Raw genomic sequence first — 23,714 nt, forward strand, 5'->3', positions numbered from 1 at the left:
GGCCCCACCTTTCCGGAGCGGGTCGACACGGTAGCCGTCGTCACAGTACACGGTGGCTTGACCGGTTTAGCGGCCCTGGAGGTCCTGGACGCTCTGGACGAGACCGAGGAGGCTTTAGCTGTCGGAGGCTTAGCTGGTGGCGCCGACATAGCTCTCAGAGCTGAAGACGACGACGTACCCGACGTCGACGGAGTCGGTTCTGGTGCGAGAGATCTTTCGTAAAGCGCCGCTCTAAGCCTAGCGGCTCTGTTCTTTCTGGCCTGAGCTGTGAGAGCTAGGCAGAAACGGCAGGTACTGACCACATGAGCCTCGCCAAGACAGAAGAGGCACTTGGCGTGGCCGTCCGAGTCAGGAATTTTAGCAGCACACTGCGTGCAACGCTTGAAACGAGTAGTAGACATGCGAAGAGTCCGAAGTGAACCTTGCGGCGGAAAAAAAGGAACTGGAGAGCGGGCGCCTGGGGCTGCCTTATATGCCCCTTGGGAGGGGGGGGCGTGGTTACCACCAAAATTTGAACTTCAGCTTGGAAGAGTTTCCGTCGGAACCTGCGCAGGCGCAGCTTCTCCATTAGTGTGCATTCACAGAGTACACGAAGAAAAAACTCTGCTTAACTCAGTGATTCTGTGGCACTGTAGCAAGATTTGTTGTCACCATAGTTTATTGTGCAACGCAAAGTAAGTCTTTGAGGCAAGTAAAGTAATTTCAGCTTCTGTGACCAATTCCTTTCCTATTGCCTCTTATGCAAGCACCTAGAGGGCATCCTGAACACCCTACCAGCATTAAAGGACTGTTTTCCGTGTGAGACAGCTTTGTTTTCTTTTGAGCCACATATTTTCTTTGGGGAAGCGTGTATGTATGTGTGTGTCTCTGGTGGTTTCACTTTTTTCATTTTGGAGAAAGGTATCCCTGTATTTCTATCCTTTGTTTTAACATAGTATGTTTTGTCTGTATTTTTGTCAAAGGGAGTTGCTTTTATTGAGTGGAAGGGCCTCATGGCTTTTTTTGTTGTTGAGATGTTTGTGTTTTGCTTATACATCTATTTGTTTGTGGATTGCATTTTTACCCTGAGAATCACAAGTTTCCCTTCTATGAAATGGGTATCTTAGTGTAAACATGTGGTTTGGTCTTAGAAAGAAAACTCTCCTTTGCCTTGTGTTTAAGGATGAGTCTGATGTGGAAAGAAAACAGTTGCCAGCAAGAATGAAAAAGAATGAGGATTTGAAAAGGGAAAATGAATTGAGCTTAACTTTTAGTTTGCTTTCTTTTTCAACTGCTGTTGCCTTGTCCTACTGTGTATTTTACAGATGAGTAGACAAAACACAGAAACAAACCATGAATCAGCCTGGGTTCTGAGTCCAAACCTTCCAACCATGCTCACAGTGTGCCATAGTGTTGCCAAAAACAAAACAAAACCTAGGTTTGTTACTTAGTATACATTCAGATACTCAGCTAAATGACAACACTATGTAACAAAATTTGAAACATTTTCTGTTCCTGGTTTGAAAGTGTTATTCCTCATTAATTGTGCGATGCCTACTTTGAAAGTAGTTGTTATACTCGGAAAAACTTCATTTTTGTGGCTGCCACAAACTATATTGAATTGCTTGAGACTCGATAAGATATTCATTGAAAAACTATAGCAAAAAGTGCTGCTGGATGTCCCGCAAAAACAAATGTTTCCATGCTTTTATGATAGAACCAATTAAGAAATGAGATTTATAACCCAGGAACCAAAATCATGTTACATAGTGCAGTTACACCAAACGTAACCCTGCCTAGCTTTATTTCAAAGCTATGCCAAGGTAGTTACCTTTGATGAGCACTCAAGTAGAGATTTGTGACTTTAAACATTAAATGTGGCAAATGTATCTTAGCACACACTAAATTATAGTCTTTCATAAATTTATGGACAGCTTCCTTAATTAAAAACACTACCGTGTTTCCCCGAAAATAAGACAGTGTCTTATATTACTTTTTGCTCCCAAAGATGCTCTAGGTCTTATTTTCAGGGGATGTCTTATTTTTCCATGAAGAAGAATTCACATTTATTGTTCAACAAAAAATGAACATTTATTATATACTGTACAGTAGTTGTCATCACAAACCAGCATAACCAGATAAACTGTGAATCCTATCAAGAATTTCTTGTTACTACCATTATTTCCATGTACAACACTATGGTACATACATTTACCGATCCTACATGATCTAGTGTTCTGTTTGGTGGGCACGCTTCCAAACAAAACCTTTGCTAGGTCTTACTTTTGGGGGAGGCCTTATATTTAGCAATTCAGAAAAACCTCTACTAGGTCTTATTTTCTGGGGATGTCTTATTTTAGGGGAAACAAGGTAGTTGAACTGCAGGCTGCTGTGTCCCAGCATATATACAAATATGCAATTTTTGTTGCTTCGGAAATCGGGCAGGTGGAGCCCTGTTAAGAACCATACATGTACAGAAAAAAGCTTGCATTGCTGTACAGAAAAGGAAGGTGTGTGCACTCAGAGAAAAAGCAAATAATAATAAAAATAATAACAACTTTATTTTTTATCCTGCCTTCATCTCCCCAAAGGGACTTAGGGTGGCTTACATGGGGACAAGCCTGATCAACATAGTTAAAATATAACATACTAGCTGTGCCCGGCCACACGTTGCTGTGGCGAAGTATGGTGGTATGGGAAATAAAGTATTGAGGAATTGGTGGTAGTTAAGGTAAAGGGGAAAGGTTTTCCCCTGACATTAAGTCCAGTCGTGTCTGACTCTGGGGGTTGGTGCTCATCTCCATTTCTAAGCCGAAGAGCCGGCGTTGTCCATAGACTCCTCCAAGGTCATGTGGCCACTGGCATGACTGCATGGAGCGCTGTTACCTTCCCGTATACCTTCAGGGGATATTATTTTGTAAAGCTTGTGAATATACAATTTTTCTAATTTTTTTGTCTGTTGGAGGGAAGTAGAGTCTACACTGCCATATAATCCAGTGCAAATTAGATAATCTGTGGAAGAGGCCTAAGTGAAGCCTAACTCTGCCTGTCCCATGGGCTGAGTCGGTTGCTAGGAGACCAAGTGGGCGGAGCTTAGCCTTCTAACTGGCAGCAATTGGATACAAACAATTATTCCTCTCCCTCTAATTAGGACTTTATTTTTCTTTTCTTTTTGTTGTATCAACCTAGAGCCATGGATGATGGGTTGTGTTGTCAAATTTTGAGGTTGGGGGGCCTGTAGTTTTGTTGTTTTGTCCGCTGCCCTGATGCCATCACTCTTTTATACATATATAGATTAAAATTCATAAAACAAAATCATAAAACAGTATAAAATAACCAAAACATAACACAGTATAAAACAGCCATCAAGCAAATCACCAATGGCATGAAATAGTAAACAGATTCTGAGATCGGGCAGTTGGGCTGGTACAAAGCAGTTGCAGGACAGGGCTAATGGATAAAGTGCTGAAGACTGATTAGGAACAGAGGGCAATATGAAGAAGAGCACTTAGGGGACAGTAGTAAGGTGCAAGGATTAGATTTTGAGTCATAGCTGGGGGCAAAATTATCTGGGGAACATCCAAGTTTTTAGATCTTTACGGAAGGTGGACAGGATGGGTGCCAGTCTAATCTCCTTGGGGAGATTTCCAGAGCCTGGGGAGGGGGGCACCACCGGGAAGGCCCTCTCTCTTGTCCCCACCAGCCACACTTGTGATGAAGTGGGAGAGAGAGGAGAGCCTTCCCAGCAGATCTTGAAGATCGTGCAGGTTCATAGGGGGAGATGCAGAAAACGGTTTAGGGCTTTATAGGTGATAACCTGCACCTTGAATTGAGACCGGAAACTTATTGACAGCCAGTGGAGCTGTTTGAACAGCGGGGTTGACCGCTCCCTGTAATTTGTGCCAGTTAACAATCTGATAGCTGACCTAACTGCAATTTCTGGGCCGTCTTCAAAGGCAGCCTCAAGTAGAGTGCATTACAATAGTTCAACCTGGAGGTAACTAAAGCGTGGACCACCATGGTTAAGTCAGATTTTTCATGGTATGGTTGCAGCTTTAATTGCGCAAAAACCCTCCCGGCCACCGCCGACATCTAAGCATCAAACATCAGCACTGAGTCCAGAAGGACCCCCAGACTGTGGACCTGTGTTCTTAGGGGGAGTGTAATCCCATTAAGCACAGGTTGCCAACCTATACCCTAATCCGCTGAGCAACTGACCTAGAGGACCTCTGTCTTGTCAGAATTAAGCTTTAGCTTGTTAGCCCTCATCTAGCCCATTACAGCAGCCAGGCATGGTTCCAGGACCCAAAGAGTTTCTTGGAATTTGGTGGAAAAGAGCAGTAGAGTTGGGTGTCATCTACGTAGAAATGGTGCCAAACTCCAAAACTCCAGATGACCTTGTCCAGCGATTTTATGTAGATGTTAAAGAGAATGGGGGATAGAATAGAACCTTGCGGGACCCCACAGGTCAAAGGCCAGAGGTCCGAGTAGGAATCCCCCAGCTTCACTGACTGGGTAAGACTCTCCAGGAAGGAGTGATGCCACTGCAGAGCAGTGCCCCCAAAACCCATTTCAGAAAGCTGCCCCAGAAGGATGCCATGATGGATGGTATCGAAAGATGCTGAGATGTCCAAGGACACACTTCCCTTGTCAAGTTCTCTGTGGAGTTCATCCACCCAGACGACCAAAGCCGTCTCGGTACCATGACCAGGCCTGAACCTGGACTGCGATGGGTCCAGAAAATCGGTTTCAACCAAGAATCCCTGAAACTGAGAAGCCACCACTTGCTCTAGAACCTTGCCCAAAAAGGGAAGATTTGAAATTGGCCGGCAGTTATTCAAAATTGAGGAATCAAGGGATGTCTTCTTCAGGACTGATCTTGCTATTGCCTGTTTTAGCATAAGTAATAATAAATAATAAAACTTTATTTATATACCACCCTATCTTCCGGATGGGACTCAGGGCAGTTTCTAATCATAAAAACAACACATACATTACATAGCAACATAATAACACATTATTAAGCAAAGTAAAACAATACAATTATATAGCAATAAATAACACTTACATGACCTGATCAAGGGGATGGGAACCATAAACCCAATATATTAAAATGTATAATTTTAGGCTAGATAAATCTTGTGCAATATATTCAGGCCCAGAAATTGGCGGTATTCCAATGTAATTACTGAAAAACCTGCCGACACCACCAGGTCTTCAATTTCTTACGGAAATTGGATACTGTAGGGGATTGCCTGATCTCTTTTGCCAGTGCATTCCAGAGCTGGGGGGCCACTGCCGAGAAGGCTCATTCCCTCGTCCCCACCAGCCGCACTTGAGACGGTGGTGGGAGCGCGAGAAGAGCCTCCCCGGATGATCTCAAGGTCCGCACTGGCTCATAGGAGGAGATGCGATCACGGAGATAGGTAGGGCCTGAGCCGTATAGGGCTTTATAGGTCAAAACCTGCACCTTGAATTGGGCCCGGCAGTTTATCGGCAGCCAGTGGAGCTGCATTGTGTGCTCCCTATAGCCGGCTCCAGTTAGAAATCTGGCTGTCGATCTTTGAACCAATTGAAGTTTCTGGGCCGACTTCAGGGGCAGCCCCACGTAGAGAGCATTGCAGTAATCAAATCTGGATGTAACTAAGGCATGGACTACATAAGTGTGCTTCATGCCATCAATTAATGGTAATAATTCTTCATATTCTGTTGCACTTCATAATATTGAAGAATTTTATATTATATAATTCTCCCCAGCAACAGCTTGTCTTACTTCATTAGCTTTCTATTCTGCTATATCCCTTTTAAAATGTAACTTTTAAAAAAAATAACACCATAATGAAAGTGTAGATCTCATTTATATGTGAAGTAGGGACACTTCCCCACCTTTCATTTCCATTTGTAGACCTTTCCATTATTTGCTAGGAAAGGAAAACAAAGAATATAATTTGAATACACCCCTTTACTCTTTCTTGTCCAATTGCTTTGGTCACATTCGTTATTTATGTGTGTATAAATGAGGTGGGGCACTTGATCTTCTGCAGAGAAATCCCAGGGATCTCTTCCTTTTTTTTCTTTCCTTGGTTCCGGATGCATCTCCAGTACATCATGTTATCTTGACTTTTGAAGTGCAAGAAGACCTCCTTTTTAATGAATTTTTAATGAAATTATCCCCCCCCCCCTCGGACATGTTTGTGGGCCTCTTTTGGTCCTCTAGTGCAATTTTATATTATGCTTCCAACCTAAGTATAATCAAAATATCGGGTTTGGGCTTTTAGGTATCCACAAAGTATATAAGTGTCTTAGAAAGTATCCCCCATGGATATGGAGGTCATACTGTACCTGAAAATTGAACTGAACACTTCAGAGAAACTGACTTCCATGCCTTCTTAGCTTGGTCTAAAAAAATGAATGTGTTTGGGGCATAATTTCACACCTAAAAGAGCACAGTTCTTATATGTTATGTCATTGCTGTGATCAGGCCTGCAATTGTTTTGCGATGTTTCCTTCCCTAAAAGGTTATTTAGAAGTCAGCTTGAAGAGGAAACCTGTTATCTGATATCTGTATCTTCTTGGGTGCTGGGAACATTTCTTTAATAAAATACAAAGGGCTTCTGGGCAATTGAATTTTTGCACACCTGATTATGATGGAATATGCGATTGCATATTGCATCTCAGACTCCACAGCAATGAGTATACCTTGTTTTCTGACCCTGCAACCTTTGCCAGAGCACCTATTTCTTCTTTTTGTTTGCCTCTAAAATAGGTGAAAAACCAACTGAATAGCAGATGGTGTCTGTATGTACAATGACTAACCTTGTTCTGCCTTTTCTTTTCACCTCCCTTTCCTCCACCCTTTCTTTATGCCTGTTTCTTCCTTTCCCTTCCTCTCTCCTCTCCCTCAGCCGGTCCCAGCTCTGCAGCCCTCTCCGCAGCCTGTTCAATACTCTCCAAGCTCCTGCCCCCAGGTCCTCCTGCCAGTCTCTCCACCCCAGCAGTACAACATGGTATTAACACCCAACTTCGTACACCGTCCGCCCCTTTCCTTTCCTTTCTTGCTCTTTCTCTCTCTCTGACTTTTAATGCTTGGCATGTGTTTGTGCTTTGTTTAATAAAGGATGTGCTACATCATGCTTATTTAAATTAAGCTCCTTTGGTCCCTTGGAATATCTTTTTCTTTAAAAAAAAAGATACAATTTAGGATGCACAGCCTTACTTTGAGAATTTCAAGGCATTTGTTTATAAGGTGATAAATGCCCAGTTGTTGCTAAATTGTTGAGTGGATTACAGGGTGTCTTTACTCAAGGACATGCACATTGAACTTTTCCAGCCTTCAAAGAGTAATGCTGTCATAGTTGGAAAGTATTAAAGTTAATTTCCCCATCCAACAAGGTCTGCTGCAGAATTGAGCCCATTCTTGCATGTAGTTGCATGAAAGTGGCATGGGGATACCTGTTGGGTAGAAATGATGACATGCATCTGATTTTTATCTCCTGGCAATGTTTGCACTGTGTTGTGACCCTAAAATCAGCACATGGCATGCAAAAGGACACTGGCATGGAAGCTAAAACATACTTTAGAGCAAAGTATAATGAACCTTCTCAATCACTTCCCATTTTGCTAAAACCCCAGTAATCAGGGCTTTAGGATTAAACCCTTTCAGTTTCTGAAATTCCCATGTTCACAGGCTGAGCACTCTTTCTGTTTTTCCTGCTGGTTTTCTTTTCTCTCTCTTTCTTTTCTTTTGGTAAAATTAAGAGCAGGAAAGCCAAGATATATCCTTTTACTCCTTTCTAAGGGAAGCCTCCCCACTCCATGCAAAAATCCCCCCCCCCACTTGCCTTATAGTGTGTATCAATCCATTATAAGTGAAGCTGTGTTTACTTTGTTGGCTTTGAATTTGGGTTTACAGCACTATCTTATGAAAGCTGAGGATACTTGCAAACATTGTGTGTACTGTATTTGCCTTCAAGTTGTCTATTGACGTAAGGCAACCCTATGAATTTCTTTGGGTTTTCTTAGGCAAGGAATATTCAAAAGTGGTTTTGCTAGTTTACTAGAGGCTACATTTACGCTTTTGAATTTGTTGTCAGTCTCCTATCCAAACACTAAGCAGAGCTGACAAACCTCAAAGATCAGGTGCCTTTAGGGTATTTTGGCCCAGATATTAGTCAGCAACATGGCCACAATTTGCTAAAAGCCTCCTGCCACTCCAAGTGATATAGGTGTGATCAAAAAGTTTGTTATGCCTTATCTATAATGCATATATTTAGGTGCTCACTTACTGAAACAATTTCACAAACATGGTCTTAAAAATAGTGTGAGGAGGCCCTCAGAACTGCTAGCAGCATGCTTTGAACTGTTAATTCACACAGGACTTTTATACTACGCACTGTCCGCTTTTATGACCGCATTAGAATACTTGTTAACTGCTCCTAAAATGTGTTTTGGTAGGAGACTTGTTGAAAGTGGAATTTTTGGACAGAATAGCAGGTTGGTACACATCAAAGGGAGTTTCTGCAATACATGACCTTAACAACCACCAGGTGGCACTCATTGACTTAGTCTGCTTGATCCAATAGTGCAAGGTTAGTGACTTTTAAGTCTTTAAGGAGACTGTGATGCTTGGTTTGCTCCTTATATTGGCAACAGTTTGTTTAAAATACTTACAACAGGAGATGGAGACTGTGAGCTTCGCAATATGGCTCTGATGTCCAATGATTTGTTAATCTTGATTTCTGCCCTAGGTTGCATTGTTCCTCAGTTTGCATAGTTTATTTTTCACCCTCGTGATATTCCTAAGTACAGGTTGAGGGGTGAGAAAGCCTTCCAAGTTAGGCATAGTCTTTGCACATATGATATGTGTTACTTCCCACCACACTTTACTTGTATAGGCCGGAGTATGGAAAGGCTAGGTTTCCCAATATTATTGGATAACAGCTCCCATCAATCCTAGCTGCTTATTGTGAGAACTGCAGTCTCCCAGTTTAAAGGATCCAAAATTGTCCAATAATGCTGTCTTGCAGGCATCTTTCCATGATTCACCTTGAGTCCTCTTGTTCTTTGCTTACAGCATACTGATTTCTGGAGCGATCTCTGGAGATTTGGTATATAGATGATTTTGCCTCATCTCACTAAGTTTCTTTCTTTGTAATCTCCCCCTCCAGCAGTCCTATAGATGTGTTCAACACATCAGAAAGATAATGTTATTTCAGACTCACATTTCCACCTCCTTTGTTAGGCTGAAATATATTCATAGTCAGATTCCCAAAGGGTCCTACCTAAAGGCATGTAGACTTAGAGCAACACTGAAGACAGCAGATGGAAAACGGGGACAGATCGCTGGGATGAGTCACAATCCCTTGGCAAGTCTTTCTCTGCCTCATTGAAATGAGCAAGAGCTGCAGAAGACTTCTTCTTGCACAACTCCTGGTCCTTTTAATCTGATTTACTCAGGAGACATTTAGTGTGAATTGTACCCAGCATGGATAAATGAAGGAAACTGTTGCTTGCATTTTCATGCCTTGGGCATCAACATGTCTTGGGGCAGTTCAGGCAGGTGGTTTATCTGTCAACAAAGAAAAAGGTTACCTTGCTTCCCGTGCCTTCCCAGATGCTACTGTTTTCATATTATCCTTGAGCTTAAACATTGGCAGATTCCTCTGCTTCTTTTGTCACTGCCACAGTAAAAATCAATAATTGCAGTGTGAGCTCTGGAAAATTATAACAACTCAGATGTTTATAGTAGGAAAATCATACTACTCTAATCAGTAAAAGTAATCTTAATAGGGGTGAGTAAAGAAAGGTCCTGGGTTGTGTGTGAACTCTGGTGTTGAATTCATAACCTCCAATGATACCAATACCGTTCAGGCCACATTTCTGTGCCTATCCCCCATCAAAAAAGAGAAAGGAATGTGGGTTAACTATTCTGAAAGCCTCTAGATTCAGCAGCTCAATTTTTAAATAGGTTATAAGGCTATTCTGTACTGTCCAACATTGTATAAAACTGATTTTTTTTTCAAAATCAGGAAATTGAAGTTCCGGACACCCCCCCCCCCCCCCCGCTCCCAATTTTCAGGACTCTGAATGGCTCCTGGGGAGTGTCAGGGCCAGAAATTGGCCACCAGTCGTTTTACAGTTGCCAACACCATCCTAGATGATGATTTTATAGGAGGGGATTGCAAGAGGAACAATGCATTGTAACCTGCTTAAGGGTTGCATCACAAAGCACTTTCCTCCTTTTGTTGCCTTTTTATGCAGCCAGTTGGATTGGTGCTTCTTAAGCTATTGTGATCAGAGTTTTTTCTCAGTGTGCCAGGGACCAGTGCTATATATTTATTTATTTATTTATTTTATTTCCAATATTTCTACCCCGCCCTTCTCCCCGAGGGGACTCAGGGCGGCTTACACAACTGGTAGGATCACTACCAGTACATCATAATACAATAAAATAAGAATAAAACAGTTAAAATAATTAAATAACATAATAAAATACAATATATAAAAATTTAAAACAATGCAACACCAAATATATATACCAATCATCCATCAGACCTTGTGCAAAAGCCTTAATCCGATCCATGTCAATGCTAACTGAGTTCATTCATTAAACGCTTGCGCGCATAGCCAGGTCTTCAGCTTCTTCCTGAACCCCAAAAGGGATGGAGCCTGCCGGATGTCACTGGGGAGGGAGTTCCACAGCCGAGGGGCCGCCACCGAGAAGGCCCTGTCTCTCGTCCCCACCAGCCGTGCTTGTGAGGCCGGTGGGATCGAGAGCAGGGCCTCCCCGGATGATCTTAAGGTTCTCGTGGGCTCATAGGAGGAGATGCGTTCGGACAGGTAAATTGGACCAGAACCGTTTAGGGCTTTGTAGGTCAAAACCAGCACTTTGAATTGGGCTCGGTAGCATATTGGCAGCCAGTGGAGCTGGCTTAGCAGGGGGGTAGTACGCTCCCTGTAAGCCGCCCCAGTTATTAATCTGGCTGCCGCCCGTTGTACTAGCTGGAGCTTCCGGGCCGTCTTCAAAGGCAGCCCCACGTAGAGCGCGTTGCAGTAATCCAAACGAGCTGTAACCAGAGCGTGGACCACCGTGGCCAAGTCAGACCTCCCAAGGAACGGGCGCAGCTGGCGTACAAGGCAGAGTTGTGCGAAGGCTCTCCTGGCCACCGCTAAAACCTGAGGCTCCAGGCTCAGCGATGAGTCCAAGAGAACCCCCAGACTGCGAACCTGTGTCTTCAGGGGGAGTGCGACCCCGTCCAACACAGGCTGTAACCCTATTCCCTGTTCAGCCCTGCGACTGACCAGAAGGACCTCTGTCTTGTCTGGATTCAGTTTCAATTTGTTAGCCCTCATCCAGTCCGACACAGCGGCCAGACACCGGTTCAGGACCTGGACAGCCTCCTTAGTAACAGGTGGGAAGGAGTGACAGAGCTGGACATCATCTGCGTACAGATGACACCGGACCCCGAAACTCCGAATGATCTCTCCCAACGGCTTCATGTAGATGTTAAACAACATGGGGGACAGTACTGACCCCTGCGGGACCCCACAAGTCAACGGTTGTGGGGCCGAGCAGGCGTCCCCCAATGACACCATCTGGGACCGACCCTCCAGGAATGAGTGGAGCCACTGCAGAACAGTACCTCCAAGTCCCATTCCCGCGAGGTGTCCCAGAAGGATACCGTGATCGATGGTATCGAAGGCCGCTGAGAGGTCCAGCAGAACCAGCAGGGACACACTCCCCCTGTCCAGTTCCCGGCGTAGATCATCGACTAAGGCGACCAAGGCTGTCTCGGTGCCATGCCCCGGCCTGAAGCCAGACTGCGCCGGATCCAGAAAATCAGTGTCAACCAAGAATGCCTGGAGTTGCGCAGCCACCACACGTTCCAGGACCTTGCCCAAAAAGGGGAGATTGGAAATAGGCCGATAGCTGTCCAATTGAGTGGGATCTAGTGATGGCTTCTTCAACAGCGGTTTGATCACAGCCAATTTAAGGCTCGCTGGAACAATGCCTTCCCGAAGGGAGGCATTCACCACCACCTTCACCCACTCGGCCAATCCCCCTCTGGCTTCTCTCACCAGCCAGGATGGGCAGGGGTCTAGGATGCATGTGGTAGCCTTTGCCTCTCCAAGCACCTTGTCCACATCCTCGAGCTCAACCAATTGAAATGAATCCATCAAAATAGGACAAGCAGGAGCTCGTGTTACATCCTCGGAAGCTGCCATTAATATGGTGTCAAAGCTAGAGCGGATCAGAGCGACTTTGTCCGCAAAGAACTGAGCAAATGCTTCACAGCGGGCTGCCGAGTTGTCAGGGATCCCATCTTGAGAGATGGGATTCAACAAACCTCTAACAACTCGGAACAGCTCTGCCGGACGGTTCTTTGCGGACGCAATATTAGCTGCAAAGAAAACATTCTTAGCAGCATCTATTGCCGCGGCGTATGCCTTTAAATAAAGGCACAGCCGTGCTCGGTCTGGTTCGTTCTGCTTCAAACGCCACACGCGCTCTAGACCCCTCTTCTTTCGCTTCATCGCTGCCAACTCCTCGGTGAACCAAGGAGATGGTTTAGCTCGGGTACTCGAGAGGGGACGTTCCGGAGCAATCGTGTCTATTGCCCTAGTCGCCTCCTTGTTCCAGAGGGCAACCAGAGCATCGACAGGATCACCAACCGAGGCAGCGGGAAACTCCCCAAGAGCCGTCAGGAATCCATCCGGATCCATAAGCCTCCGGGGGCGGACCATTTTATTAGGTCCTCCACCCCTGCGGAGGTTGGGGGGCACAGCGAGTCTAAACCTGATCAGGTGATGGTCGGTCCATGGCAAAGGAGTGATGGTGAGCTCCTCCACATCACCACCTTCCTCCCATCCCTGGCAGAAAACCAAGTCAAGTGTGTGCCCTGCTCTGTGGGTGGGACCAAATACCAATTGGGACAGCCCCATGGTTGCCATGGTGGCCATGAAGTCCTGAGCTGCGCCAGTCAGGGTGGTCTCCGCATGGACATTGAAGTCCCCCAGCACAATAAGCCGCTGGGACTCCAACGCCAGGCCCGAGACCATCCCCGCTAGCTCAGGCAGGGAGACTGTAGTGCAGCGGGGTGGTCGGTACACTAGCAGAATCCCTAATCTGTCCCGGTCACCCACCCTCAGGTGGACACATTCAAACAAGGTTGACTGCGGGATGGGGCACCTGGTCAGGGGGATGGAATCCTTGTAGACCACTGCGACTCCACCTCCCCTCCCTCCGGATCTTGGTTGGTGCTGCACGGAGTACCCAGGAGGACAGAGTTGGGTGAGATTGACCCCACCCGCCTCATCCAGCCAGGTCTCCGTTATGCACGCCAGGTCTGCACGTTCATCCAGGATAAGATCCTGGATAATTGCGGTTTTTCCATTTGCAGACCTGGCGTTCAACAGCACCACCTTTAGTCCGAAGGGACCGCCAGCCCGGATATCCAAATTTACCATATCAGGAGACCGTTTTAAATCTACAAGAAATCTCTCCCTAGGCCGAATTAATTTTGGTCTCCTTTTCCCGCATCTCCTCCCCTGAATAACTTCAATGGGGGCTCCTCGGCTAGCGGACATCCCCCCTCCCTCTACATGGCCCCTCTCCCTATTCTCTAACATCTGGCTAACACTGGCTATAGCTGGAGACAAGAACACTGGCTATAGATGTAGACAAGCCACTCCTTTCTCCCCCCCCCCCTTAGGAGTTACTAGAATAAAGTGCACTAAGAAGCTTTGTAACTCCCCCCCCCCTCCTTAGCTTGATATTAAAGTGCACAGTGCAAAGACAGGGGGGTCTAGTTCATAGGTTCCCATAAAACTCACAGGGAGAGGGGCTCATGGAGAGCTAAAAACAATAATGGGTTCTCAATTAAATGCCAGTAGCTAACGCAGCGTTATACAATTTTAAGAAATAAAGTGACTCAGTGCTATGATATAAAAATCAGGACGGGTTATGGCTATATACTGGGTCGGTAACAGGCCCCCTCTCCCCAAAACTCCGCGGGCAACCCTCCCTAGCCCTCCACTAGCAGCGTCATATTATAGGACTAAACACAATTCATAAAAGTCAGGTGGAATTTCATAGCAGATGTTAGCAGCAATAAACAATAGAGCAATAAATTGTAGCAATTATAGCAGTAAGATAAAGTGCTGGTCCAGATGTTGGTCTAATAGATGAAATCAATATATCCTCAGGTAAACCCGGATACCAAAGCAGCCAAAAAAGGTTAGATAAGGCTGGTGGGGCAGGCAGCGCTCAGACCCAGTCAATATAGTTACTTATCGGGCTAACACAATGCAGTGGTAGGGCCCCAAGGGGTGGAATTGTGCTTTCGGTCTTATGGATGATGGAGGATGGAACTCCCCAACTGGGGGTAGCAAACTGCCCATGCTGACACAGCAATAGTTAGGTCTTTGGCCCAGATGAAACAAACAAACCACAGCCAGGTCACTGGCGGCTAGACTCCAAAAGCCCTCCTTCTCCACACAGCGCCCACAATGATAATCAGTGGCAGCAACGAAGATCATCCTGCCACCCACCGCGATGATGGAGCTGCCGTTCCAAGCCGGGTCCAGTCAATAAGCCCATGATGGCAAAACAAGGCGAAATGGCCGGCAGCGGGCAATGGTGGCGGCAGCGGGAAACGGTGGTTGGCACAGCGGTGCAGTGGGAAATGGTGGCTATTGGCAGAAACTGACCGACAATGATAGGCAATGGCTAACACTGCAGGAAGCAGCTGCAGGAACCGGCCAGCAGTGTAAAACAGCAGCTGGCACAGTGACTCTGTGCCCCACACTCCGGCTGGAATGGAAATAAGCCAGCAACTGATGGTGTTCTCTGCCCAGGCTCAGGTGGAGGCCTCAGGTTTTACAGTAAGCTGATCCCAGAAAAGTTCTTCCCACAAGGTATGAGGAGAAAGGGACGATGGAGGGGTCCTTGAAGGCAATTTGGCAGCTAGATGTTAGAGGCAACCAACGGTAGGCACAGTAAGGCTTGTACCCACTGGCTGCAACTGCTTCTTTCTTTTTTTTCATGGAGATTTCCTTTGAGCCAGCAACCAATATCTTGCAGACCACTGATCTACAGATCATCACTTGAGAGAGCAATGAATTCGATAAGCCCTTGGTTACTGTTCTTGTAGGGAAGGAGTTATGGCTGGAGTTAGGTTTTTAGGTTTGATAACACTTAGTTGCAAAGAAAGAACTCTGTCACTTCCATTGTCTTGTGATTTCGCAGGACAGAAAATCAAGATCTGAATAGATTGTTGGGTATTCCTCCTGATTCAGCTGATTTTTGCAAAATTCTTCAGCATGTCTGCCTTAGGTCACATGGCCATTTTCATTAGTTCTGTTGTATGCACTTTTTAATCTTAAGTGTTTTCTTGGTTCTTTGAGGCTATTTTCCTTGAAGTGTGACAGTTCTTGTGAAGGAAGTGTGTGTGGGTGATGAAGAAAACTCAGGAATCCATTTAACTCAGTTTCTGCTTCTCCTGTCCTCTGGTCACAGGCTGATGAGCTCAGCAACCCCTTTGGGCAAATCAGCCTCAGCCGCCAGGGTTCCACAGAGACATCCGATCCGTCCTCAGGCATGTTCCAGCCACCAATCATGTCCCAGCATCCTCAGCAGACGGGCTTCATTATGGCTTCCCCGGGGCAACCAATCACTGCCTCCAACTACTCTGCCTCGGGACACACGGCACCAGCCCAGCAGGTCTTGCAGCCCCAAAGCTATATGCAGCCTCCCCAGCAAGTAAGTAACAGGGTGTGCATGTGTGTGTTTTTAAGCAGTGTTTAAAGAAAAGCAAAATTACAGAAATCTGTCCCCAACAGAATTTAAGCCAGACAGAATATATATATAGGCATTTTGTTCATTCTAATTAGCTTGGGATTTGGGGGAAGATAAGAATTAGGCCCAATTTGCAAATATCTCCTGCAGTGCTCCCTTCATTCCCTCCTGTATTGCCTGCACAGTGGTTTCTCAGCTATGAAGGATGAATTGAAGGAGGATGAAGACAAAACCCCTCAAATTTCCAGAGGCTGCTTGTTCAGGGGAAAATCCCCATGTCTGTATTGAACATCCTGGAATGCATGGGCAGAGGGTTGATTTGCTTTTTTGAATTGAGAGGAAGTAGTCATTCTGAAAAACGTTGCATCTGTTATGTCCTCTGAAGGGCCTGGGTTTTTTGTGTGTGTCAGGAGTGACTTGAGAAACTGCAAGTCGCTTCTTGTGTGAGGGAATTGGCCATCTGCAAGGATTTTGCCCGGGAGATGCCCAAATATTTGATGTTTTACCATCCTTGTAGGATGCTCATCTCATGGGGAGCTGGAGCTGACAGAGTGAGCTCACCCGCTCTCTCCCTAATTCAGTCAGTAGGCCTGCTGGCACAAGGGCTTAACTCATTGCGCCACCAGGGGATCCTGGTGATTCTGTGTTGCTAGTCTGCCTTGGGACTGTTTGTTTGCCTATAATGTCCCTTTGACTCCAACCCCCTTACACCCCCTATCTATCTCCTGGAAGTACTGAGATTTGCTATATTCTACTCTCCAGCCTCTTCTACCTTGATTTATTGACTCCTCCTTTTATCCTCCTAACAGATTCAGGTTTCTTACTACCCTCCTGGGCAGTACCCAAACTCTAGCCAGCAATACCGACCTCTTTCTCACCCGGTGGCCTACAGCCCACAGCGCAGCCAACAGCTGCCTCAGCAGTCACAGCAGCCTGGTAAGTGAGCAGCACACACAGTGAATCCAAGAAGACAGGAGAATGTGGTTGGAGCTGTGACTTAGTTTTGTTAGGGAGATTTTGCCATTTCCTGGAGCTGACTGGGGAGTTGGGGGGGAGGGGAGGCCTATTTATAGGGCTTGGAATTTGTACATGCTAAAGATCTTTGTGATGGTAAAGGTACCTTGGCTGTAAGGCATGGGTAGGCAGCTTTGGCAGTACTTAAGAGTATTATTACCTTTGAAGGCCTGGGTTTGCTAACTAAATCAAAACACATACTGTATGTGCACAAGAACTAGCATTTCTATGGTACCTACTCAGTATCTAAAGTATTGGATTTAAATAGAGGAGAGGTTAATTAAACATCATGGCTGAGGTTTCAAAAGCAATATCTTCAGCTGGGTTTGTAAATTTTGAAAGATCATCTCCTGTTATATCAAACTCTTGCTTGCGAGGAAGATATGCATGACATATCTCAAGCAAGTGAGCTTCCAAAAATTGAATACTGTTTGAACCAAAGTATATATTACACTAAGCATGCACTTACCACCATAAATGACAGCTGTTCCTTTAGCAGGTTCTCTCCCTCTTGATCATGCATGTGCAAAATATTGTTTTATGCCATGATGACACAGTGCTTCCTTTCCGGTGGCAGTCAGTGATTGTTGAAAGTAGGAAGTCATGATATGTATGTAGCAATGTAGCAATGGCATGTAGCAATGTTGGAGGGGCCAAAGAAACAGCCAAAAATACAGCATAATGTGATATTTGGTGTCTATCATATTTGAACATCAGTGTTTTCCCAGTTTAATAAAATGGTACATCGTTTTAAAGTCTGGAAATCTTGTAATTTAGAAAGCAAAAAACCCCAAGAATCTTCTGGGCATGCTTATAGGTGGATTTAAGGGGCTCAACTCTAAAAAGGTAGCTTTTCCAAGTTCTGGTTTATGCAGTTGCCCTGATAACAAAGACTAAAAAGAGGCTAGTACTGGGTGCACTCATGATATACATGAATATCAAACCATGTCTGTGAAGCCAGAATGAGATTATTGAATATTATTAGCATGTTCAGAGGAACCCTAGTGTTTGGAGAAGTCGGAAAATTTTTAGAAAAAAAAACATGAGGTATAGTATGCCACACTGAAGACTGAGCATCCTCAGTGATGTCTGAATGCTTTCTGTCATGGTGTAGGGGAGTGATAGAAAACAATTGGGAGTATGGAATGGAGTGAAATGAAGGAGGATATGGTTAGTTGCCTGGAACACTAAACTGGGGCACTTGGAACTGTGTGTCTCCATCATTAAGTATATTACCCTTCTGCCTCATTGTAGGTTTACAGCCAATCATGTCCAACCAGCAGCAGACATACCAAGGTATGATAGGAGTGCAGCAGTCCCAGGGCCAGAGTCTCCTCAGCAACCAGCGCAACAACATGGGCGGCCAAATTCAGAGCATGATGAGTGTGCAGCAGTCTCAAAGCCAGAACCTCCTCAACAATCAGCGGGGTAATATGGGCGGCCAGATGCAAGGCCTGATGGTCCAGTACACTCCACTGCCTTCATATCAAGTGAGTGGCAAGAGATGACATCTATTGGTAAAATAGGGAAATGTCACAGAGGCAATTGTGCTGTTGTAGCACAGGATAACTTGTAAGGCAAGAACAATTTCTACACGTGATACTTCAATGACTTCAAATCCTCAGATGGTCTTTTTAAAAGACAGAGATATAACTCATGGAACTAATCGCTCTTGGGGCGAGACTAATGATAACTGGAAAACAAAGGCTTTGCTTTCCATTTTGTGTGATATGTAGTAAAACTTATCTGCTGTTTCCATGATGCAAAACTGCTGCTTTTGGCAGCAGCCCCTCTTTGTTGTGATAAGTAATTCTGACCACATTGTCTAAAATCTAATTTTAAAATATTATTTGAAATGTTCATCCATTTTCCCCATCATCTTAAGGCAATTCAGAATAATAAAAAATGATATCAAAACATTTCAGATCTTGATTTCCAAAAACCCACAGATAACAAAACACAAGATGTCATCCATGATAGAAACAACCTGAAGGAACGAGATAAAAGCCCAAAGTCTGAAATGCACCAGAAGAGTTCTTAAAGAACATGAGAGAATGGAAATGTTTTCACCACCAGAAAGCTCTGTCTTTTGCCCACCTTGTTTGTGGTGGAGGCCTCTGCTAATGCATTATGGCTCCAGGTTGGTTGACTATGAGTGGAAATGGCCCTCCTATACTTGGCCCTCAAGTGTTTAGAACTTTAATTGAAAAAAGACATTTCAGTTTGGTCCCGGAAACACATTGGAAGCCAGTGCAGTATGTATACAAAATATGATTATGTTGTTATTGTTAGGAACTCATTTCAGTACAGGCAAAAGTAGTAACTGCTTGTTTAAAAGATTTTGAAATCCAGAGAGAATAAGAGAGTCTAAAAATCCCTAATTCTGAGGTTAAAAATAATCTAAATGCCTCAATTGTTCAGTTCATTTATTTGTTTGAAGCATGTAGAAAACACAAAGAAAGCTTTATCAAGTTAGGCGCACAGTGCAACACAAGCATTTTAGTATTGTTATTACAAAGAGAGAGTATGTATTTTATAGTGAGCAACTGCGCCATTAATTAATTCAGCAGTCCAAATTATTCCATTTCTCACAACCATTTCTGTATTAGGGGAGTCACTTTGGCAAAGTACAGCAATTGTTGAAATGTTTGCACATTATTATGCAGTGAAGAAAAAGAAGGTAGAGATATGCCTAGTTTTCATTTATTTGAGCTAAACCATATGGAAATTTATCTTCAGTCCTTTGTCAGGGACTGGGATAAGATCTGGTAAAATAGATTGGGAATCATGAAGCAGGATGGGGAAAGAGAATAGAATGGATGGAGTAAGGCTGGTAGATACTGAGGAAAGTAGGAACTGCAGTACTGAACATAAAGTCCTCTTCCATCTCCATATAAAATATCCTTTATAAACCATTGAAGAATCCACATCAAGTGAAATCCTCATCAAGTTTCCACAACTATGAGAAGTAGGTACGTGCTCCTGCCAAAAATAAATGTTACGATTTTTATTTAAAGGCCAAATCAATCTTGAGGGTCCAGCAGATTTTGACATCTGAAGTCAGCTAGCTTTGCTCATCAGCACCATTAACCATGTTGTCATAATTCCCCCATGTAATAGGCTTTTTCTTCTTCCTGCTTCTGTTTTCCTCAAGCAGGTACCTGTGGCTAATGAGTCTCAGAGTGTGGTCCAGCAGCCCTTTCAGCAGCCCGTTCTGGTACCAGCAAACCAGTCTGTTCAAGGAGGATTGCAACCTGGGGGGATGCCAGTCTACTACAGTGTTATCCCACCTACTCAACAAAATGGCACCAGGTAACAGCATGAGCTATGAAATCTATGTTCATGAGTGTTTTGCAGTGACTGCTTGGAGCAGACACTTGATGGCTGTGACATCTGGCTCCCATTCCCCAAAATAATATTTTTCTCAAGATATCTATAAGTCTACCCCTGCTGCCTTTTAGGAAGCAAGTTAAAAATTTGGATTGTTGTGAAGTTTCTGGGCTTTTTAACCTTTGATGGACTTCACTCTTTTGCATTCTATCTGAGTTAGATTGGGAATTTTTGGAATTGTAAATTGTTTTTATGAACCGATTTGTTTTCATTTAGTTAAGAAATTGTTTCAGTTATTCTGTTTGGCTATTTATTTTTTACAATAATGTGCCTTGAGGGTTTTATTTACAAGCTGGATAGAAATTGGATAGAAACTGGAGAAATAAAATAAAATGAGAGCTCGGGGAGCCAAAGACAATTGGGTAGCAATGTGTTTAAAATATTTCTGCTCAGCTTTTCTATTAAAGAGATAGTATCTAAAGCCGTTTACAAAATTCAATAGAAAATCGCAGTAAAAGCACAGTTTTTAAAAACCTACAGTGGTGAAAGCATTCTTTTAGAGACTGTTTTAAGAGCTCTGCAGAATATTGCTCTCCTGATCCATATCCCCCAATAATAGGGGACACTATTTGTCCATTTTTCTCTTTCTGTCCAACGACAATAGCATGTTACTCAAAGGCCTAATTTTCATAGCCTTTGTGGGGGTCTACCTAACTTTATAAAGTTTGCAAGTAGTTTTGCCTCAACTCAAAGGCAAATGTGTGATGCTCTCCAAATTTGCCTAATTTCTCAAGGAAATGTGGGCTAGTTTGAAACAGTCAGAAAGTTATCAGAGAGAAATGAGAGACCAGACCTTTGATTAGTTTGATTAGTGCTTTGAGAGATATCTTCATATCTTCCCATCCAAGATATCCTTGTTTTCTGCAATCCATGTGCCTGTATAGGTTTGACTATAAACACCATTCTTATACGGTCAGATAGAAGAGCAGGATAGAACCAGTATCTACTACTCTGGAGGATAGGACTCAAATTCTCACTGAGCCATGCAAACCCACTGGTTACTGTCAGAGGAAGAGAAAGGCAAAATGTCCCCTGAATAAACTTTGCCAGGAAAACCCTGTGATGCAGTTTCCTTTAGAAAGTCAGAAAGACTTGCGGGCACAAAACAACAAGCTAGTCAAATGTGGGCTAGGCAAAGCCACGGTTAGGTGGATCTGTAATTGGTTAAGCGAACGAACCCAAAAGTGCTACCACCCTTCTTCATCTAGGAACGAAGTCACGAGTGGAGTGCCGCAGGGTTCCGTCCTGGGCCCGGTTCTGTTAAACGTCTTTATTAATGACTTAGACGAAAGGTTAGAAGGCACGATCATCAAGTTTGCAGATGACACCAAATTGGGAGGGATAGCCAACACTCCAGAAGACAGGAGGAGAATTCAATACCATCTTGACAGATTAGAGATGAGCCGAAACTAACAAAATGAAGTTCAACAGGGACAAATGCCAGATACTTCACTTCGGCAGAAAAAAATGGAATGCAAAGATACAGAAGGGGGACACCTGGCTCGACAGCAGTATGTGTGAAAAAACAAGTTAAACATGAGCCTACAATGTGATGCGGTGCCGAAAAAAGCCAGTGGGATTCTGGCCTGTATCAATAGGGGTATAGCGTCTAGATCCAGGGAAGTCATGCTGCCCCTCTATTCTGCCTTGGTCAGACCACACCTGGAATACTGTGTCCAGTTCTGGGCACCACAGTTGAAGGGAGATGTTGACAAGCTGGAAAGTGTCCAGAGGAGGATGACTAAAATGATTAAGGGTCTGGAGAACAAGCCCTATGAGGAGTGGCTTAAAGAGCTGGACATGTTTAGCCTACAGAAGAGAAGGCTGAGAGGAGACATGATAGCCATGTACAAATATGTGAAGGTAAGTCATAGGGAGGAGGGAGCAAGCTTGTTTTCTGCTGCCCTGCAGACTAGGATGTGGAACAATGGCTTCAAACTACAGGAAAGGAGATTCCACTCGAACATTAGGAAGAACTTCCTCACTGAGAGCTGTTTGGCAGTGGAACTCTCTGCCATGGAGAGTGGTGGAGACTGCTTCTTTGGAGGCTTTTAAGCTGAGGCTGGATGGCCATCTGTCAGGGGTGCTTTGAATGAGATTTTCCTGTTTCTTGCAGGGGGTTGGACTGGATGGCCCGTGAGGTCTCTTCCAACTCTACAGTTCTCTGATTCTATTATTCTAGATGAAATGGATGCTCTTTTGTGTGTTGGGCATAATGGCAACTGTCTACATCATTGGACAAGTACTCCCTTAACTGAATAATGATCAGAGTAAGACTCTCAGTAATTATAGTAATTAATCAGTAATCATTAAATAGAAGAATGATGCTGGCAGTTGTCCAATGTCATTGAGCTTGGAAGTGACTGCCTCTTAGAAGGAGTAAAACTTGTCATCCCCATTTTACTGCCTCACTAACTCTCCCTTTTGACTTTCCAGCCCTTCAGTAGGCTTTCTGCAGCCTCCTGGGACAGAGCAGTATCAGATGCCTCAGTCCCCATCTCCTTGCAGCCCGCCACAGATGCAGCAGCAGTATTCAGGTAAGGCAGGTTACTTTACAACATATGCACAACAGACTGCTCACATTGAGTTGCCCAAATTTACTGACTTTTTTTTAGAGAATGCTGAAGCCAGAATTGTCAGTGCTGTCTATCAGTCAGCAAAGATGATAAACTGAACTTTTTATCTGTCAAAGACTTGAGGGGATAATGAAATCAAGCACATTGTTTTATCCTGAATTCGGAGGAGCCACTCCCATTGTTAGGATCTGGTTGTTCCACCTTCAGAGAGCCCTTAAATCAAAATATATCTGCTTTGTGCTTCTTGGTATGATTGCATGAAAGCTTGGTTGCCATTTTTTACCATTAAAATGTGATTTGAAGTTAAAGGATAGAGAACAACTTATTTCTATACATTGTAATCTAATCCCTGACCACTGCTGCACACTTTACAACTATTCCTTGAGCCTGATAGATTTTTTTGAGTTGCTTTAACAGAGTTGATAACCATGTCTGAGCATATGTAGGCTATAATTTTGTTTCCACTTAAATTGTACTACCAACATGATTGGAATAAAATGGAGTTTATTTCTGCTGCTTGATGTCTATTGTTACTTGAAAATACGAGCCAATTTGTTGTAGAAAAAAGTATATTTAAAGAAAAAAATCCTTTACCATGTGAAGCCTGAGACAGTCAAAATATTTAAAAAGCAACCAAATAAGTAAAAATGCTTCACTAAGTGGTGTCAGCCTCTCATACAAGCCCCGATGCAATCACCTGTTTGGTTTTGTCTGCCTCTTTCTCCACCCTCCCACTCTTGGGATGGCCACTGGTAACACTGTGCTATGAAGAGGAGGTTTTATTGCACCAGCGATGTATTACTACTGTGGACCAGTGGTTTCCAACCTTTTTTTGACCAGGGACCACTTTTACCAGGGACCACTCTCCAACATTAGTACCAAAAAGATTATGAATCAGTTTTTGGTCAACTTCAGATTTGGTTTGGTTATTTGGGGTGCTGATTCAGAAAATTGCATTG

The 23,714-nt window shown here is 44.1% G+C and overlaps 1 protein-coding gene and 1 long non-coding RNA gene across 15 annotated transcripts in view; one reads left to right on the forward strand and one right to left on the reverse strand.

Moving 5' to 3' along the window:
• r3hdm2 (R3H domain containing 2) overlaps window positions 1-23,714 on the forward strand; it is a 200,217-nt gene that overhangs the window by 154,894 nt on the left and 21,609 nt on the right. For 7 of the 13 annotated variants that reach the window (XM_016995229.2, XM_008115075.3, XM_062971105.1 and 4 more), the window contains 6 exons: window positions 6,885-6,986; window positions 15,497-15,739; window positions 16,585-16,711; window positions 18,044-18,279; window positions 19,944-20,101; window positions 22,616-22,716. In XM_016995229.2, the coding sequence (XP_016850718.1) occupies window positions 6,885-6,986; window positions 15,497-15,739; window positions 16,585-16,711; window positions 18,044-18,279; window positions 19,944-20,101; window positions 22,616-22,716 (967 nt within the window). The remainder of the gene's footprint in view (window positions 1-6,884; window positions 6,987-15,496; window positions 15,740-16,584; window positions 16,712-18,043; window positions 18,280-19,943; window positions 20,102-22,615; window positions 22,717-23,714) is intronic. The other 6 variants (XM_016995228.2, XM_062971108.1, XM_016995231.2 and 3 more) reach the window with 3 other exon arrangements.
• On the reverse strand, window positions 7,195-18,222 carry LOC134296365 (uncharacterized). 2 transcript variants are annotated; one of them, XR_010003091.1, is made up of 3 exons: window positions 18,082-18,222; window positions 8,650-9,547; window positions 7,195-7,431 (listed from the first exon to the last, which is right to left on the reverse strand). It is a non-coding gene; the product is annotated as an uncharacterized LOC134296365 (long non-coding RNA). The 2 variants fall into 2 exon arrangements; XR_010003090.1 differs by lacking the exon at window positions 7,195-7,431 and having other exon boundaries at window positions 8,230-9,547.

This window comes from Anolis carolinensis, chromosome 2 (assembly GCF_035594765.1).
Source record: "Anolis carolinensis isolate JA03-04 chromosome 2, rAnoCar3.1.pri, whole genome shotgun sequence".
In the NCBI taxonomy this organism is placed as follows: Eukaryota; Metazoa; Chordata; class Lepidosauria; order Squamata; family Dactyloidae; genus Anolis; species Anolis carolinensis.